At 35.3% G+C, this 20,475-nt stretch overlaps 2 protein-coding genes across 3 annotated transcripts; one reads left to right on the forward strand and one right to left on the reverse strand.

The window, feature by feature from the left end:
• Positions 1 to 5,775: 5,775 nt before the first annotated feature.
• LOC114284120 (uncharacterized) lies at positions 5,776 to 9,510 on the reverse strand. Of its 2 annotated transcripts, none has more exons than XM_082871095.1 (4): positions 9,044 to 9,510; positions 6,654 to 6,743; positions 6,461 to 6,557; positions 5,776 to 6,225 (listed from the first exon to the last, which is right to left on the reverse strand). In XM_082871095.1, exons 1-4 carry the CDS (start codon positions 9,312 to 9,314, stop codon positions 6,087 to 6,089), a joined length of 597 nt encoding a protein of 198 aa, XP_082727221.1. In that variant the 5' UTR covers positions 9,315 to 9,510; the 3' UTR covers positions 5,776 to 6,086. The 2 variants fall into 2 exon arrangements, with proteins under 2 accessions (XP_082727221.1, XP_028082804.2); XM_028227003.2 differs by having other exon boundaries at positions 6,461 to 6,575; positions 9,044 to 9,379.
• A 5,988-nt stretch (positions 9,511 to 15,498) lies between these two features.
• LOC114284119 (uncharacterized) lies at positions 15,499 to 16,619 on the forward strand. Its single transcript, XM_028227002.2, has one exon. The coding sequence runs from the start codon at positions 15,640 to 15,642 to the stop codon at positions 16,432 to 16,434; it is 795 nt and encodes a 264-aa protein (XP_028082803.2). The 5' UTR covers positions 15,499 to 15,639; the 3' UTR covers positions 16,435 to 16,619.
• Positions 16,620 to 20,475: the final 3,856 nt, after the last annotated feature.

Below are 20,475 nucleotides of genomic sequence, written 5' to 3' on the forward strand. Positions count from 1 at the left end.
GGCATGGCAATCTAAATTACAAAAATGTGTTGCTCTCTCAGCTACCGAAGCTGAATTTATTGCCATTACGGAAGCTTGCAAAGAAGAGTTATGGCTGAAGAAATTTTTGCAAGAATTGGGTTTGAAGCAAGAAAAGTATGTGCTTTATTGTGATAGTCAAAGTGCTATTCACTTGAGTAAAAATTCTACTTTAGTAAAAATTCTACTTTTCATTCGAAATCGAAACACATTGATGTGAGATACCATTGGATTCGTGATGTGTTAGATTCGAAATTGTTACAACTCGAAAAGGTTCACATAGATGATAATATTTCAGATATGTTGACAAAGACTTTGTCGAGGGACAAACATTTAAAGTGTCGAACTTTAGCGGGTATGGTTGATGTCTCCACCTAAGTCGGTAGGGGGAGAATTGTTGGGTATACCTCCTTATTGGAGTGTGGGACCCAATTGGTTTGTTAAAGAATTTTAATTTAACTTGATTTAGGTATAATATATTTTTATATATTATATTTGAGGAAACTCAATTCAATTTGAATACAATTAGGATTTGATTACAAAACCCTAGATTCACAATATATATTATTCAATATTTTGAGAGATATAGATTGGTTTTCACCAAAAAGAAGAAGTACTGCGGCAACCACACAGATTCCGGAGCCAACATTGATTGTTGGGGCTTAAGTTCAATTGATGTTCCATTGTTGCTGTGCATCATTGGTTAGTGGGTGTAATTGATTTGGTTCGTTATTTTGGATCTTCTTCAACTTTGGTTCTGAAGATTTTGGTTCATCTATTTTGTGAGGTCTTTCTTCTTTGTTATTTGTGATTATTTGGAATTCACTAAGGTGTTTTTTGTGAGATCATTCGTGTCTCGTTTGTAATCGTTTGGAACTATTTGGTTGATAGTGGAATCGGATTTCGATCCCGTGGACGTACCACGTAAAAATTCTTGTGTTGTTTTTTATTTAATTTTTTCACATTAATTTTTATTCTCATTGATTGATTTACTTGTGAAAAATCACATATTTTCCCTAACGTGTCTCACTCCAAACCAGTCGCTACTTCGTTTGCAACTACAGCTCATCTCGCAGCAGCTGGTAATTCTTTATTTCATGATTCTATTCTTTATTGCCAACTTGTCGGCGCATTTTAGTACATAACTTTAACTCGACCGGACATAGCCTTTGCGGTGAACAAAAATTGTCAATTCATGCACCAACCTATGGACGAACATTGGCAAGCTGTTAAACGTATCTTGCGCTATTTGGCTGCTACACCGACACATGGTCTCCTCATTGAACAGTCCTCTAATTGTCAATTGCAAGCTTTTTCCGATGCAGATTGGGAAGGCTCTCTGAATGATCGCAAGTCTACTGGCGGGTATGCTATTTATCTTGGTCCTAATCTTATCTCCTGGTCATCGCGTAAACAACAGATGGTTGCTTGCTCCTCTACCGAATCTGAATACAAGGCCCTTGCTGATGCTTTGACAGAGTTGACTTGGCTTCAATCTCTTCTTTCTGAATTGGGTTTCCCTCCATCTCAAGCTCCTGTTTTATGGTGTGATAATATTGATGCCAATTATCTCACTGCCAATCCGATTTTTCATGCTCGCACCAAACATGTGGAAATTGATTTCCATTTTGTTCAAGACAAGGTTGCATAGAAGGCTCTTCACGTTTAATTTATTTCTACCAAGGATCAAATAGCTGACGTGTTTACCAAAGGCTTAGCCACTGCTCGCTTTCAATTTCTTCGGGACAAGCTGAAGCTTCGCTGCTCGAAACCTTCTGCTTGAGGGGGGTTACTAGTGATAAGATTTTGTCTGATTTTGTGTTGTCTGATATAAGTGCCGATAGAGTTGTTCTAGGATTTATTCTTATCATTTTCTTCAATTGTTATCTTTATCTACAACTCATGTAACCCATGTATATATGTCGACAAGCTACTGGAGCAAAATATGAATTCAATAAAAAATATAAGTTTCAAACCCAATTACTTGTACCAATTGTTATGCTATCTTTAGAATGATTTAAAAATTTAATTACTTTTTATTTATTACATATCTGTTTTTTATAAAAATTTATATTTTTAAAATCTTCTCATCAAGATTTATCAAATAAGATATATGATGAATATGAGATTCAAAAATAAAATAAAATTTCATTAGCTCAAGTCAGAGAAATTTCACTAAAATAAGTTAAATATCATTGTAATTGACTTTAAGTTTCACTGTCAAAATTGCTCAAAGAAATTTTTAAATTACTTATTTTCTTTTAGAAAATTTTCTAAATTGCTCAGAGTAATTTCTGAATTGCTTATTTTTTCTCAGAGAAATTCAGAATTAGTTATTTTCTCTCAGATAAATTTTAAAATTGTTTATTTTCTCTTAGAGAAATTTCAAAAATTGGTCAATTGAAAAGTTAGTAAAATTTCTTTGACTCTTAATCAGAAAACTTAGTGAATTTTTCTTCTCGTCAAAATTTTATATTCATCATGAATGTTGTTTGATAGATTTCGACGAGATGATTTCAAAAATATAAAATATAGAGTTTCAAATAAAAAATTATTGAATTTTAAAATTTTGAAACACAACTTGTCTATAGTAAAGAGGGAAGGCATTGAAATTTCATGGTACCAATTTTTACAAGGACCTTGATATATATGATGAAATTTGTCCTTATTTTCATAGAATTTCAAATCTTAAGGATTTTAACTAGTAAATAAATTGTGGTTGTCCTTAAACTCTTACACAAATATATAGAGGAATCTCTCCCTAATTTTCCCAAACAAATCTTTTAAACTAAAACATATATTTTAACTTGTTTTTTTTTTTTTGTGTATTCATATCATCTTCATTGATTTTGATTATTTTAATATTACTAAAAGAGAGAAAAATTATGCTAAACTTGTAAAGTTGATTATATATTTTTCTAAATCCTCAGGATTAATAGTGTAATTTAACCCTTTTAAAATTTTTTTTTTATAATTTTTCAAATCACAAAAGACAATTTATATTTTAAACAAATTTCAGAGAATGTATTTGTAATTTACCCTTTACAGATTTGAATCAAAACAGGAACTTGACAACATGCTTGATATATTCATATGTCACATTTAATGATTAATATTTTAGTCATTTTCCAGTACCCACTTCAATCCATTCTTCCATGCCCAATTCCTCATGACTCTTTAAATAAACTACCATAACAACAATAAGGTACTAAATGTGTGATAAACAAAAATAAAAAATACATTATATACCCATCTCAGCCTATCTCCAACTCTAACTCAATTTTTTTTAATCAAATTTAAATTTAATGAAATATACTCACTTTTTATACTCCAATCATGGCATCAAACCTATATCAAATGAAGGAAGAATTATTTTTTTATCAAATCAAAGGAGCGTTTTATCGTTTTATCAAATTTGTAGGTGACCATTGAGCCAAACGTCTAGATTTGGGATGAATTAGAATGAAAATTTACTCTTACTGAACGACCGGTTGAATTGATGAAACCCGTTAGAGTGCATCATATCAAAATTAAGTTTTTCATCAAATTTTTGCTCAAATTTGATGAACTTTGATGAAAATTTTGAGTAGATGTTGGAGATACTCTTATGTTCCAAGCAAAAAACAAAACATATTTAATTCGTAGAAGAAAAAAAAAAAACAGTGTTCCCCTATGAAAGAGGAAAAACTGTTTCGTAGTTGACTCACATCCAGGGCCGGCCCTGCTCTAAGGCAGGTAAGGCTTGTGCCTTAGGCCCCATATTTTGGCTCAAAAATAGGGTCCCAAATTTAAAAAATTATTATAGGTTCAATCTTTTTCTTTTTTTTTTTATTTTAAGATCAATTTAAAGGGCCCCAAATGTTTTATTGGGCCCATGTATAATTTAGCCCATATTTATTTATAAATGTGTTTGGCCCATATTTATTAAAATGAAAATATATAAATAAATAAATAAAAAACAATAGGGCCCCTAAATTTGGTAAAACATATAAACATATATAACATAGGGCCCCTAAATTTGGCCCAAAAATAGGGCCCCTAAATTTGGTAAAATATTATAGGCTCAATGTTTTTTTTTTTTTGGTTTTAGAATCAATTTAAAGGGCCCCAAAATATTTTTTGGGTCCATGTATGATTTACTCCATATTTATTTATAAGTGTAGTTTGGTCCATATTTATTAAAATGAAAATATATATTAAAAAAAAAGTGTTTGAGGTCAAGAAAAATAATACATACAATATATGGGCCCTATTTTTTTATTTTTTATTTTTACCTTCTTTATCTATTAGATTTTAGTGGAATAAATAATTTTGCTCAAATTTTTTTACCTAGGTCTTTATCAATTTTAATTGAATAATTTTTTCCTAATTTTTTTGTTCTAATTTTTTTTTATTAAATTGTTTTATTTATAATTTTAATGATTATATGTGTAAGTAATTTTTTTATGGTTACAAACAAATAAAAAAATTGTAACTTATCGTTTTATTCATGAATTTTTTTTCAATATAAAAGGGCTTCCATTTTCGAAATTCGCCTTAGGCCCCGATGAACTCAGGGCCGGCCCTGCTCACATCTGCTAATAATCTAAGAAGCGAACATAATCGCCAACGGAAAATTATTCAATACTCTTGGAGCAATGCTAGATGGTGCTCTCAAATAGTAATTATTGGTCGAAACTATAAGACTCACCACTTTTGTGTTAGAGTATAAGAGACAATTGATGTGTTTAACTTAGGGGTGCAACTCGGGCGGGCTCAACCCGAGCAACCCGAGCCCAGCCTGAGTTTTTTTAGGGCTTGGGCAACTATATCTTGCAATCTGGACGGGCTTGGGCAAAATTTTGATGCCCGAATTGCAATTCGGGCCGGGCTTGGGCAGAACCAATGGCCAACCCAAGCAACCCGAACCCGAATTGAATTTAATATATTATATAAATTATATAATATATAATATATATATATAATTTAATAAATTATATAATATATATAAATTAAGTAAAAGAGTTAGTCTTAATTTTTATTTTTTATTTATTTTTTGTTAGTCTTCTACCATTAGATTAGCATCTTTTATGTCTACCCTTAGATCTACCTACATGTTTCTGGACTCGGGCAATTCGGGTAATTCGGGCAATTCGGACTAACCCGAACTCAAAATACAAAGCTCGGGCCGGGCTTGGGCAGCAATGCTCGGGTTCATGGTCGGGCTTGGGCGGGCTTGGGCACTGCCAAATACAATTCGGGTCGGGCTTGGGCAGACTCCCAACCCGACCGAACCCGCCCGAGTTGCACCCCTAGTTTAACTTGTAAATCGAAAGGAGCAATGCTCAGCATTGAATAATTTCCCATCTGCAACAGTTTAAGTCATTTTACTCCAGCCTTCTCTTTCAACATGGAAATGAATTTCTCTCTCTCATCTGGTGTCATTCCCAACCTTTACTCAAATTTAAATTAAATGAAACACACTCACTTTTTATGCTCCAACCATGGAATCAAACTTATATCAAATGAAAGGAGAGTTATTTTTTTTCATCAAATTAAGGGAACGTTTTTTGTTTTATTTATCGAATTTGTAGGTGATCATTGAACCGAATGTCCATATTTGGGATGAATTAGGATTAAAATTTACTCTCACTGAATGACCGGCCGAATTGATGAGACCTATTAGAATGCATCATATCAGATCAAATTTTTCGTTAAATTTTTACTTAAATTTAATGAAAATTTTGAGTTGCCATTGGAGATGCTTTCCTAGCAAACTAAGGAGAAAACATATTTAATTCATTGAAGAAAAAGAAAAGACGTGTTCCCCTACGAAAGAGGAAAAACTGTTTCGTAGTTGACTCACATCTGCTAATAATCTAAAAACAAACATAATCTCAAACGCGAAATTATTCAATACTCTTGGAGCATTGTTAGGTGGTACTCTCAAATAGTAATTATTGGTCTAAACTATAAGACTCACCCCTTTTGTGTTTGAGTTATAGGAGATAACTCATGATGTGTTTAACTTGAAAATTGAAAGGATCAATGCTAAGCATTGAATAATTTCCCATCTACAACAGTTTAACTCATTTTACTCCAGCCTTCTCTTTCAACATGGAAATGAATTTCTCTCTCTCATCTGGTGTCATTCCCTCTGCCGAACAATCTCCTACGCCCCACTCCGCCCCTCGAATGCAGTACTTGTCAAGAATTTCTTGCTTGTTCCTGAAAATTTTCATAACAATTTGAAACAAACAACCATTTAGGGTGTTGTATCATATTTGTTTTTCTTGTGAATATATATGTATATATATGAAAACATGTAAGTTACAGTGACCTCATATCATAGAGTGATACAAAAACAAAAGATTGCTTTCGATTGTTTTTCTGGGTTTTTTTTTTTTTTTTTTTTTTTTTTTTTTTTTTTAAAGATAGTCTAAAACTCAGCCAAGATAAGTACTTCTCTTTGTTCTGTTTGGACTGCTCTAGTAGCTTCTTAAGTAGGGGTGATTCTTTGAATCTTGCATCAAATTCTGCATACTTTTTCTGATTTTCATCTGCAAGAGAAGCAAAATCTGTACTTTTTTTTATAAAAAAATAAATAAAATTAAACTGCTACCAAAACTCATCATAAAGGTAAGTAAAGACTGAACCATTAAAGCGATTGAGAAAATCGATTTGTGGTAACTCAGGGCCAGGCATTGATTCTAGTCCGGAGAACCCTGAAAGAAATCCAGCTTCAGCTGCAAAAAACAAAGAACTTGATCAATTACACTCCACTGTTGCACAGTTGCCTATGAAGCATGGGCACTTTGAAAAATTTGCTGTACCCGTACCGGATACTTATCGGCGTACCGTACCTCATATGGTACTTCTGCATACGTACCAGGTACACGAAATACGTACCCAAGTTTTTTCTTCTTAATTTTTGACGTACCCAGTATATATTCAAGTCGTACCGTATTTCAGTTGAAACAATATTTTTCTTCTACTACAGAGATAAAACTCATTTCACTAGATTTCTTTTTTATTTTTTGTTTTATGCTTAGCATGATTTTGTAATTAAACTATAGTTTGTAAGTTATTTAATATATTGATATTTAATTTTGATTTATACTTTTACTTTTGGCATTAAATGTTAAATATAGGTTGAACCTTAACAAATTAAACCATTTAATTAATTTTTGCATTCCTCTAAATTAAAAATAAATATTTTTTTACAAGCGTACCAAGCCGTATCCGTATCCTATTTTTTTTTGAATTTTACCGTATCGACGTACCCGTATCGTACCAGTACTAGTACTCGTATCCGTACACGTGCTTCATAGACAGTTGCCCACTCTTATTCTCAAATGGCCGCTACATGATGAAACAAAAATATTGCTTCCGTTTCCTCTCTCCTCTCACAAACAGAGAGAGAGTATATTCAAGTCAAGTTTCATTAAGGAAAGGAAAGGACTCCACTCCTCATCCTGCAAATGAGATGGCCCGACTAAGAAATGAATCATTATTGCCAATTGTAAAAGGTAAAAATAGCAGAACTGGCGGTATGTGCACAAAAAGCCTAAGGGAACTTTGACTACCAAAGACAAAGTTTCAAAAGAAATATGAAATTACTTCAACTAAACTAAATAAGTGGCATTCCCAGCCTGTCACACAGAGAGAGAGAGAGAGTATTCAAGATTCAGTAAGTAAAGGAGAGGACTTCACTTATCTTGCAAATGAGATGCCAAGCTGAGAAGTGACGCATTGCTAATTGTATATATATATATAGCAGAGCCCAAACTAATCATAATCTCAATTTGACCACCAAAAACATTTGAAAAAAGCAAAAAACCTACCAAAGACAGCATGAAAATTGTCAATCTCCACTACACTAAAGAAGTCGCAGTCTCAGCTTGAGAGAGAGTGATCCTTTTAAGGAAAGAGAGGACTCCACTTCTCATTCAAATGACATGACCAACTGAGGAGAGAGGCATTGCTAATTGTATATAGTATATATAGCAGAAACGGGATTATGGGCATGACAAAACTAATCACAGTCTGACAACCAAAGATAAAATTTCTAAAGAATCATGAAAATTGCCAAATTGAACTAAGCTAAATTTAGTTGCATTCTCAGTCTGAGTGGAAAGATGGGCCGTGAATGCCATAACCATCTCACAAGACACTGCACGACAAAACTAATTGTGCTTGGACTAACAAAGACAAGATTTCTAAAGAAATGTTAAAATTGTCAATTTCAGCTAAGCTAAAGAACTTGCAATCTCACCCTGAGTGGAAACATGGACACCACCCCCATCTCACTACTAGAAATGCACACCAGCCTACAGCTTTGTCCAAAGGGAAGTAGTGCAGGTGGCATTGTGGTGGCTCAAAGCCAAGCTCACTACCACTTCAGCTAACCGAAGGTTGAACCCAATAATTTTTCCGAGTAATATTTAATTTTATACATAATTAACTTCTATGCAAAAGGATGTGACTTACTCTGATTATCTAATTTGCAAACAGGTCTATCATTTCAAAAAGGGTCATGCTAATGACAACATGTAATAATTTGTAGTTAAAGGTGAGGAAAATGTCAAAATAATTTTAGTACCAAGACATTTTTCATACATTTTCAATTAGTTTCATATATTTTCTAGCACTTTCTCACACATTCTTGAGCACTTTTCTCACGCCAATCAACACTAATTACCCCAGTTAGGCTGTTATTAGCATTCCTTTCTAAAAAATATGGCTAGTCTTTCTAAATGGGATTTGTCAATGGAAATTTTGTTACATATTTCCAATTACTTCTACATATTTTCAAGTATTCTTTTCACACATTCTTGAGCACTTCTTTCGTACCAATCAAGGTTAATGATCACCATTTAAGCTGCCATTAGCATTTCATTCCAAAAATACCACTATCTCATCTTTCTAAATGAACTTTTTCCTACCTTTTTCTTTTCCCAGCAACCAAACAGATTGTTTTCCAAAATCACCAACAAACAAACAAATGGAATTAGGTATAAAAATTAAAAAAGGGTAATGGGTTTACCTGGATTGGACCAGAGAAGAATCGCAATCGAAGCAGCAAAAGGAACGACAGAATTCTGAAGAACAACTCGTTTAGAGATTGTTGTAAACAGATGAAGAGCAACATTGTTAGTAGAACTAATAACACCTTTTGGTTTTCTAATGAATCCAATTTGTTGGGACGATTTGATTTGAGGATGAAGAAGATGTTTCGATGGATGTTGAAGTTTGACAGTGGTGGATGGTATCCGAAAGGAAGAGTCCAGTGGAGGTGAGATGGAAGAGAGAATCATGATTTTGAGCTCTCTCTATCTCTCTCTCTCTCTTTGAGAGTGGATTTAAATAGGGGTGAGGAGAGATGATAGGAAGTGAGCGGTTAATATTGGCCGCTGGAAATCTAGTTCAATTTATGGCGTGTCGTGTGTTCATTGGTCCAACACCCTTTAACGGTTGGCATCTGTTGAGTTTTCCGGCTGGTGAATGGGTATTTGCACTGTGGCCCCATTTTTTAAAGGGATTTTTATTGATAAGTCCAATTTAGAAGTGTTTTAACTTAAGAAGGTCATGAAGGAATTTTTTAACCCATTTAGTCCCATGTATGTATAGTTTTATTCCATAAAGTCCATTTTCTTGATTTACACTATTTTCTTGGACACTTATACCCTTATATTCAATTTTGATACCTTTACAAATATTTTTTGAACGATTAGCAATTTAATGATGTGAACATTTATATTTTAAAATTCACATCGGTAGGAATGTAAAATTAGCCCGTGGGCGGACCGAAACCCGCCCGCAAGCCGGGGCGGGCCCGGCCCGTTGACAATGTGAATATTCACATTAACATATTAACATTCACATTAATAGGAGTGTAAAATTAGCCCGCGTCTCGTGGCGGCGCGAAACCCGCTCGCTGTCCAAGGGCGGTCCGGGGCGGGCCCGGTCCGGCCCATTGACAATGTGAATATTCACATTGACATATTAACATTCATATTGATAAGAGTATAAAATTGGCCCGCGGCCCGGGGAGGGTCCAGCCCGGCCCGGTCCGTTGACAATATGAATATTCATATTGACATGTTAACATTCACATTGATAGAAGTGTAAAATTAGCTCGCACCTCGTGGCTGCCCGAAACCTGCCCACGGCCCGTGGGCGGCCCGGGGCGAACCTGGCCCGGTCTGTTGACAATGTGAATATTCACATTGACTTAACATTCACATTGATAATAGTATAAAATTGGTCAGCAGCCCAGGGTGGGCCCGACTCGGCCCGGCCCGTTGACAATGTGAATATTCACATTGACATGTTAACATTAACATTAATAGAAGTATAAAATTGGCCGCCGTCCCGTGGCGGCGTGAAACCCGCCCGCGGCCCATGGGCGGCCCGGGACGGGCCCGGTCCGGCCTGTTGACAATGTGAATATTCACATTGACATGTTAACATTCACATTGATAAGAGTGTAAAATTGGCCCGTAGCCCGTGGGCGGCTCGAAGCCCGACCGAAGCCTGAGGCGGGCTTGGCCCGACCCGTGACAATGTGAATATTCACATTGACATGTTAACATTTACATTGATAGGAGTGTAAAATTAGCCCGCACCCCGTGGTTGTCCGAAACCCGTCCACGGCCCGTGGGCGGCCCGGCCTGTTGACAATGTGAATATTCACATTGACATGTTAATATTCACATTGATAAGAGTGTAAAATTGGTCTGTGACCCGTGGGCAGCCTGAAGCCCGACCTCGGGCCGGGACGGGCCCGGCTCGTTGGCAATGTGAATATTCACATTGACATGTTAACATTCACATTGATAGGAGTGTAAAATTGGCCCACAGCCCAAGGCTGGCTTGGCCCGACCCGTGACAATGTGAATATTCACATTGACATGTTAACATTAACATTGATAGGATTGTAAAATTTGTCTGCTGCCCGAAGCTCGCCCATGTCCCGAGGTAGGACCGGACCCAAACCCGGGCCGCCCCGGGCCGCCCATGGGACGCGAGTCAATTTTACACCCTTATCAATGTGAATGTTAACATGTTAATGTGAATATTCACATTGTCAACAGGCCAGGCCGGGCCCGCCTCGGGCCGCCCACGGGCCGTAGGGGGGTTTCGGGCAACCACGGGGCACGGGTTATTGTTACACTCTTATCAATGTGAATGTTAACATGTCAATGTGAATATTCACGTTGTCAACGGGCCGGGCTTCGGGCTGCCCACGGGTCACGGGCCAATTTTACACTGTTATCAATGTTAATGTTAATATGCCAATGTGAATATTCACATTGTCAACGGGCCGGGCCGGGCCCGCCCTGGGCAGCGGGCGGGCTTCGGGCCACCCACGGGCCACGGGCCAATTTTACACCCCTATTAATGTGAATTTTAATATGTCAATGTGAATATTCACATTGTCAACGGGCCGGGCCGGGCCGGGCTCGCCCCGGGCCGCCCATGGGACGCGAGTCAATTTTACACTCTTATCAATGTGAATGTTAACATGTCAATGTGAATATTCACATTATTAACAGGTCGGGCCGGGCTCGCCCCGGGCTGTCCACGGGCCGTGGGCTGGTTTTGGGCAGCCACGGGGCGCGAGCTAATTTTATACTCTTATCAATGTGAATGTTAACATGTCAATGTGAATATTCACATTATCAATGAGTCGGGCCGGGCCCACCCAGGGCAGCCCACGAGTCGCGAGTGGGTTTCGGGCCAACCACAGGCCGCGGGTTAATTTTACACTTCTATCAATGTGAATGTTAACATGTCAATGTGAATATTCACATTGTCAACGGACCGGGCCGGGCCCGATCCCTGGCTTCAGACTGCCCACGGGTCACGGGCTAATTTTACACTCTTATCAATGTTAATGTTAATATGTCAATGTGAATATTTGCATTATGAACCGGCCGTCCCAGGCCTGCCCCGGGCGGTGGGTTGGCTTCAGGCCGCCCACAGGCCGCGGGCCAATTTTACACTCCTATCAATGTGAATGTTAACTTGTCAATGTGAATATTCACATTATCAACGGGTCGGGCCTATTTTTTTGGCCTGTGGGCCGGCCCGGCCCGACTTGAATTTTTCCGGACACCCACGAGGATCGACATGGGCCGGGCCCCTACACATTGACGATATGAACATTCACATTGACGGTGTGAACATTCACATTAGGGGTATTTTGGTAATTATGTCACCCATATGACTTATTGAAATATAAGAAAATAATGTGAACTAAATGGAACATAAGTAGATGAAAAGGGTATTTTGGTCTTCTTATCTCAATTTGGACCTAATGAAATAGTAAAAAAGAATATGGGTTGGATGAAATAAAGCTCTTAGAAAATGGATTTATCAAAAAAGCTCCCTTTTTTAAATTTATTTTTAATTTGGTTTTTTTTTTTTGGCAGTGGCTTTGGTCCAGTCCAAGATCGGACTAGACCGTGCTGTTGGGCCTATGGGGGCTCACCATGGGTCCGGTTTTGATAATCTGAACCGTTCAATATGTAAAACTCGTCGAGTACTATATGCCTATAAAAAATCACGTTGATCGGATATCGATAGCTATGTGAACAAAATATTTTTTTATCAATCGTTAATTTTTTCACCGTCCATTTTTTTTTTTTAATATAAAACTAATTTGATCACATAGCTATTGATATCCAATCAACGTGATTTCTTATAAGTATGTAATACTCGATGAGTTCTACACATTGAACGGCTCGGATTATCAAAACGGGTCCAAAAAATGGACCCTATGAGTCAAACTGGACGGGTCCAGTCTTGATCTTAACTTAAGACAAGCTGGACCTTATTTTTTTGGAAGTCCATTTTATAGATGTATATGCCATTAAAATCAGTCATTAATTTTTGGTTTTAAAAATATGAACACATATCATTGTTTTAAATGATATATATTTTTTAATTTTATCTTTGTAGTTTTTTTTTTTATTTCTACTTTTTCTTTATTTTCATATATTATTATTAATTGTATGTTTATAAAAAGTCACTGGCAATTGGTAAGAATGTAATTTTGGCCCGGCCCAGCCTGTGTCGGGCCTTGCGGGCTCCCGCCAAAGATCGGTCCGGCCCGGTCCACGGGCTAAAAAATTAAGCCTAAGCCTAGGGATATTCAGGTTTTGGACGGGCCAGTGGGCCAGGTCCCTGGGCCTGGGCTTGGGCTTTGGGCAAGCCTAAACAATTTTTATTTTTTTTCTAAAATTTTATTATTTTCTATTAAAAATAACACTGAGCCTCTAGCGGGCTGGGCCCACGGGTCGGACCGGGTTTCAAAATGATGGCCCAAGGCCTCGGGCTGGGCTTGGGCTCGGACTCAAACGGGCCGGGTCCGTCTCGAGCCGTAGGTGGGTTTCGGGCCGCGGACCAATTTTATACTCCTAACAATTGGTAACGAAGAGATAGATAAAATTATAAACAAATAAATAAATGTAATATGGTATTTTAAATTCTTGTTAACCCTCATTCATAACATGATAAGAAGAATTAAACTATTTTTGAATGGCAAGAAGGTATTATTTTATGATAAAAAATGTTTGAAATTTTAATTTTTTTTTTGATAATTCTATTCACTATGTTAAAATAGATGTAAACTGCACACATAATGATTGAGGGTCCATTTCTTATGAGTCTAATATGTGACTCATTAGTTGGCCAAATGCTACGCCGTTTTGATTTCACTCACCAACCAAACTACGCCGTTTTCGACCTAGCCATCCTTACGTCTCTAGTTAATATTCCAACAAAATTTCCATTTCGTTCACAGGTGAGAGAGAGAGAGAGGGAGAGACGAAATTCTCCCTTTTGATCTCTTCTCTTCTCTTCTCTTCTCTTCTCTTCCACCATCATCATATTCCTCTTGACTCAATTCTCTGTAATTAATGGTAAGTTTATTGCCTCTCAATTCTCTCTCTCTCTCTCTCTCAATAATCGATGAATTGTCTCTCATATATATATGTTCATGATTGGTACGCTACGCTTCTGATTAATTCGATTAATATATCTCTAATCTTGTCAAAATGTTTCTGTGCGTGTGTATATATATCTAGCATGTTCATGATTGGTGATGCGAGGGAATTAAAAGGCAAATTGCAAGTGTTGATTAACGAATGTGAAATGTAGGCAGGCGTATAATAGACAATGTGAATTTTTTTAAATGAAAGATTTGCACTTTTTGGTGATCATAGAAGAAGAGGAAGGAACAAAAAAAAGTGTAGTGGAAATTGGATTTTGTGGTCTTTGTTTGGATTCTACTCATATTTTTCCTTTTTATTTATAGCCCAAATATTGGTGATCATAAAATAGAAAAATCATGTAGTAAGCATTGCCTCTTTTGGTCTGAACCTATGTTACACAGATTTGGGTACGGTCTAGGAAGCACAGGCACGGAATGTGTTGATTTTGAAAACAATTAGGAGATGGACACGTGGACTATTTGGAATTTTTTTTTTGGGTGCTATTTTCGTGAATAAAAAATTAGGGTTGTGAGTGTATTTTAATTTATTTTTCTTCACTTTTTCAACTTTCTAAAATTATAAAAAGAAACCGTGTTTTGAGACATGTCCAAGCACAGGTCTCAATGTTTTTTACAAAGAAATAAATAAATACATTGACATGCCATGTTATGTATCTGACACATGGACTCGCAAGTCCATGATGTGTTGGTATCCGATAATTGTTGGAATGGCACCCATTTTCGAGTGTCCGTGCACTCTAGGTACAATTGTCTGGTGCATATCATATTTCTTGACATTCTTCTTTAATTGCCTGTGCAAAATAGTGTTTACAAGGTGACAAAGCATTTCATGCATAATATGGGAGTTCTATGCATCGTTGTATGGTAAACTCAAATTATTAGATGTGCTTGTTGGGTCAGTTTGCCATTACACTTTTCAAGTGTCGAGTGCTTGACACGAGTATTTCATCACATTTAGAAGAGCCCATGTAATATGGGTCTGAACATGTCTTCAATTTTTTATGCATTCTTTTATAAAGGAGGGCTGGGACACAATGTTAAATCACAAATGAATTGCTTCTCATAAGGTATTTAGAAGAGTTGGTTAGTTGATTCCCCATCCTGCGACTAAATTTTGGCTGTCTGTCCATCATGCCTGTATCATGTATACATTGTATAGCCCTTTAGTAGATAGTTAATGGAAGTGAGACCTATGAAAAATGGGAAATTCAGCTCTGTTAGAAAAACTCTCACATTCCATGGGAGCTTATTTTATCTACCCTCCAAACTCCAATGATCCAAATAATGCTCTGGCTGTTTTCCATGCTTTATTCAACTTAAAGTTTCTTATTCTATCTTAATGCATCTCTCTTATTAGAGATATTGTCAACAATCACATGAATTATTCTTTGACTTACTTCCTCATGTGGGCCTTCTACTGTAGGTTTGATTTGAGGAATTTGTACTGTTGACAATTAAAGCCAGAAGTAGACATCTTTTAAGGCTCAAGTTCTTGACGAAGAGTAAGCATATTTGGTTTTCTGATAAGTGATTTTATGACAAGTAAACTTTGAATGGTTCAAACTTCATAAAAACAGCCATTACTGCACTTTTGCTTATCAACCTTGCTGCTACCTCTTGCTATGTGGAGTTCTTTCTCTAATAAGATTCGAAGCCTTGGTCAGAAGAAAAACTTTGTTGAAACAAGTCGACCTTGTTTAGAATTCTCGGATGATGAGACATCTTCAAATGCCAATGCAGAGGAAGGACTGGAATGTCCAATATGCTGTGAATCCTTTAACATTGTTGAGAATGTGCCCTATGTCTTATGGTGTGGCCACACCCTATGCAAAAACTGTGTCTTAGGGCTCAGTTGGGCTGCCTTGGAATTCTCCAATCAACAAATCCGTATTCCGTTCTTCATTTCCTGCCCATGGTGCCATTTGTTAACACTCCGACTGGTTTGCAATGGAAATCTCAAATTTCCTCGCAAGAATTTCTTTCTCCTCTGGATGATTGAGAGCTTGAACGGAGACAGAATGAAGTCTCCTTTGTCCATCAGTGGGAACCATCCATCTATTTGGTCACCTAGAAGCCCCTTAGCTTTTGGAAACCAATTTAACAACAATAGCCTCAGAAGAACCTCACTCACTCATCGCCTAGGACGTTCGGGGACTAACAGTAATAATGATAACCACACCAATACTAGCCTTAATGTGGAGAGGAACCATCCTTCCCTTAACAAATTCTTTCACTTTACAACCAAGTTCCCACTGGTGATTATACTTCTTCTGATTGTTGGTTTTGCACTGCCTGCCAGTGCTACCATCTTGGTCCTGTACTTGATAATCACAGTTTTTTTTGCAATCCCGTCTTTTCTGCTACTGTACTTTGCTTTCCCTGGTTTGGATTGGCTGGTAAGAGAAATCACTTCCTGAAATTGTCATTGGTTCCGCAATACATATATTTCTTTTCATACTACATGATATGTATATGATATGTATCGCGTTTTGTACAATTTTGACAACACTGGGTAAGAAAGCTTTGTAGCCTGAACATGACTTTGTCTTTGTTTGCCTGTATGGTCACACTGCATTTCAAGGATTTAAATTTCTAGCACCAATTTCAGTGCCTCTCATTTGAAATAGTGATTCAACTGTTTTTAGTTAAACTCTTTGATGTCAAGTAACATTTATGGGTTTTTGTGATGGAAGTGGATGATTCTGGAGTTTCCAAGGATGGAATTTTGTGCAATTAGATCCATAGTTTGTGTGTTGTAGTGATATCCACTGTACATCTGCTTGAAAAAATTGGTTGATAGATCACATATTGTAACAGGGCTTGTACTACAAGCACAATGCATGTAGAATATAGCTAGTAAAGTGATTGAGTGGTGATATATATTTGTACAATATTTTTCTTATTTTATATGTGGAATTCACAAGGTTCAGCTATGCTTTTATTTGATTTGATTTTATATTATTACATTATTATTATTATTATTATTATTATTATTATTATTTGAAGTTGTCATATATTCAGTAGTTAGAAATATTCTATCACAAAATTTGGGAGTAATGAATACTTTCAATTAATTACATTTTTTTAGTTGTTGAATTATTTTCCCCTTCCTTGTTGGCATAATTAGAGGATTAATTATACTTTTGACTCACTTTGTGTCATTTTGTTTCGCAACATTTTAGTTGTGTTAATTTTGTTCTAAATGTATTAAAATGGCAGGACTATGCTGAAATACATATTGAAGTTTGAGAATGTAATTGTTAAATTTAGAAAATAAGAAACCAATGTTAAAATTCAAGTGAAAGTTAGAGAATGAACAAAATAAAAAATAAAAATACCCATTATAAGTTTGCTTTGTCATACAAGATCTTTTTTAACTTCTGAGAATTATTTTTTTATTTGTTTTTTCCCTTCAGATCACTATTTAAATTTATTGGGTAGGTTTAGCTACTCTGTAACGTTGCCATAATTAGCTTGACATTATATTATTGAGTTCATTTATTAACAAAATTAAAAGTATGGTTGAGCTTAACAAAATTAGATGATTTGTTAATGTGAAAAATCTTACAAGACTTCTTCATCTTCGTTCCATTTTCTTTCTTCTTTTTCTTTTTATTTTGGAAAACACAACACAAGGTAACAGATATATTAAATTTAGGGTTAATTATATTTAACACCTCTCCACTTTTATCTTAATTTCACTTGACAATTAAAAGTGAATGGACTAAAGTGAGACTTTAGTGACAGTGCAAAGATTAAAACAAGATTTTAATAAACATATAGGGACACTAATGAGATGAAAAAAGTTTAGTTCACATGTCAAGTTTTGTTTTGTTTTCTTGTAATATAATTGATTTTTCTGTTCCCAAAAAAAATAGTAGATAGACGGAAGAGCGACATTGTAACTCGATTTAAAATGTAAGGGATTAACCATCACAATTAAAAGTGAAAGGATCAAAGTGAAATTACAATAAAAATAAAGGGGTGATAAGTGTAATTAATCCTTGAATTTATCTTTATTATTAGGGTACAATCCATAAAATTTACTTAAAATATGAATTATTCCCTATGATTCTAGAAATTATATCATACCCCTTCAAGTTTCTAAGACATAACAAATTACCTCTTTTATTAATAAATTATCAAGTTAATTAATAGTTTTTAATAATGTCATAAATATATTTTAATTAACAATTCAAGTAATTTTATTGTTGTACAGGAAAATAATTAAGGATTTTATTTTATTTTTTTGTTAATTCTGTTAAGTAAAAAATTTAAATAAAGAAATATTTGTAATTTCTAGAATCACCAATAATAATTTATATTTTAAGAAAATTTCAAAGAGGATATTTATAATTTATCTTAATATATTTTGTTAACATGCAATACTCATGCGCAAAGGTAACTCACACTGTTCAAGTGTTGCATGATTTTATCTTATGAATAAACCTCACCGATCAAGGTAATGACTCATGAATAGTTGCCTCTTTCCTTTGTTGCATAGAAAATCCGCTCTTATTTTCCACATACAAAAGTAATAATCCATTCCAAGAAGTGGCTATGTGGTGTTTTAGGAAATTGAAAAATAAAATTTTTACGAAATCTATTAATTTGATATGTTATACAAATCAATCTACATGATTTGATTAAAAATAAATTTATGAGATGTTGGTGTAAGCTAAAATTAAAGGTAATAGCGTAAATTGCAAAATAACAATATTCGTTAAGCATGTGTAATTCTACTTAAATCACAAAAGAATCTTTTTACTTTCTTTTTTTTAATTACATTTTTTTACAAAAAATTAAAAATTTAACTTTATCTCCTCACACTCCTAATAATACAAAATATATCCCATCTTTTCAAATGCAAACCCTACCCGCACCTTTAACCCCACCTCTGACGTTTAGTGTCACCATAGTCGCCACTACCTCTACTTCCACCTCCGACGAGACTTTGCTTTTACACCAGCAAGCCCCCTTCTTCACCAACGAAACTTTTTCCACAACAACTCACTCTTTCCCTAATTGATGAACCCCTTTCTATTGCAACCTACTGCCCTATCCCTTTTCGCACCAACAAACCTCCATTGTGACCCCTCCACTATTTGCAAACAACCCAAAATTTTTTGCTCACCACCAAAATACTCTCAAATCTAAGGTTTTTAGATTAGGATTTGTGCACCGAAGTGGGAGATAAAACAAGATCTAGGTAAACAGATAAGAGGGAGAGGCGATAGAAGAAGGGGTTGTGGAGAAGTTGTAGAGAGATGACGATGAAAGTAAGTGGTGGAAAATGCTGGGATGAAGAGAACAAAGATAGCCATGATGTATTAGAAAGAGATGGCACCGACAACGTCATTGACAGAGATGACAGTAGTGTAGACTTGGGTGAGAAGAGAAATGATGATTTTGAAAGATTATGGAGTTAAATCTAATCTTGTGCAAAGATAAGATTATAATTTTTAAAAAAAAAAAATGAAAATGAGGAATGTAATAAGTTGAAATGGTTGTGTAAATGAAATTAGCTTATATATGCCAATAAATTTTGAGCTTGGTGAAAGGGTCATGCCATACAAAATAGCAGTAATATAAACCCCCAAGTAATGTTTTCAGCTTGGTGAAAGGGTATAAAATAGCAATAACACAAACCAACTAAGGTAGACTATAGGAAACTAAAAAATCATTATCAAACTAAAAAAAAGATTATAATAGGGTATTGTTGCACTAAAATTTAATTTACAAAAAAAAAAAAAAAAAAATTCGCAAAAACATCTGACAAAATTTAAAATTATATTATCAAACTGCAGTAAAATATTAGTTAAAATTAATTTTTCTTACATTTTTAAATGTAAAATTATAATTGCCCTTTAATTTATATTTTTTTAGATTCGCCGTTAGTTTATTAGGAATCCCTAAAATTTGATTAAATTTAGAAGCCAGCCCTTATTCGCCTTGGGCTAAGATCGATTCTAGACCGCACGCTACCTAATTTCATAACTAACTCTTTCTTAATTTAAGTTAATACATACATTCTTATTTTATATATTGTATTTTGTCTTAATCATGTTATTGAATAAAATTGTATTATTCCATAATACTTTTATAACAATTTTATAGTGCCAGAAAATCTTGGTCAAGGTCATAAAATGAATACTGCTTGAGAAGAATGCAATTTACAGGCAAAAACAAGTCATAAATGTTTTAAAATCATAAATTCATGAAAAATAACTTTATAAAAACTAAATCGATGGTACTAGGTGTGAACCAATTCATGAATCAACTGTGAATTTATATGTATTGCAAACCGGATGATACACGTACTTCTCATTCTCACTTACACAAATACACATCAATACACATCACGTATACGAGCCAATACTGTAATGAAACTCCTCCAATAGTCGACACTATTTCTGTTAGTAACTTGAATGATGATGTTTCAGACTACATGCTTCAAG

Source organism: Camellia sinensis, chromosome 5, assembly GCF_055761805.1.
Source record: "Camellia sinensis isolate YWXY chromosome 5, ASM5576180v1, whole genome shotgun sequence".
NCBI lineage: Eukaryota > Viridiplantae > Streptophyta > Magnoliopsida > Ericales > Theaceae > Camellia > Camellia sinensis.

Excerpts from the sequence above, each read along its gene's own strand:
- LOC114284120 (XM_028227003.2), bottom strand. The coding sequence starts at position 9,314 with ATGATTCTCTCTTCCATCTCACCTCCACTGGACTCTTCCTTTCGGATA. Across the intron at positions 6,744-9,043 it reads TCTTCTCTGGTCCAATCCAG|CTGAAGCTGGATTTCTTTCA; the intron begins GTAAACCCATTA and ends TGTTTTTTGCAG. Across the intron at positions 6,576-6,653 it reads TTTTCTCAATCGCTTTAATG|ATTTTGCTTCTCTTGCAGAT; the intron begins GTTCAGTCTTTA and ends AAAAAAGTACAG.
- LOC114284119 (XM_028227002.2), top strand. The coding sequence starts at position 15,640 with ATGTGGAGTTCTTTCTCTAATAAGATTCGAAGCCTTGGTCAGAAGAAA.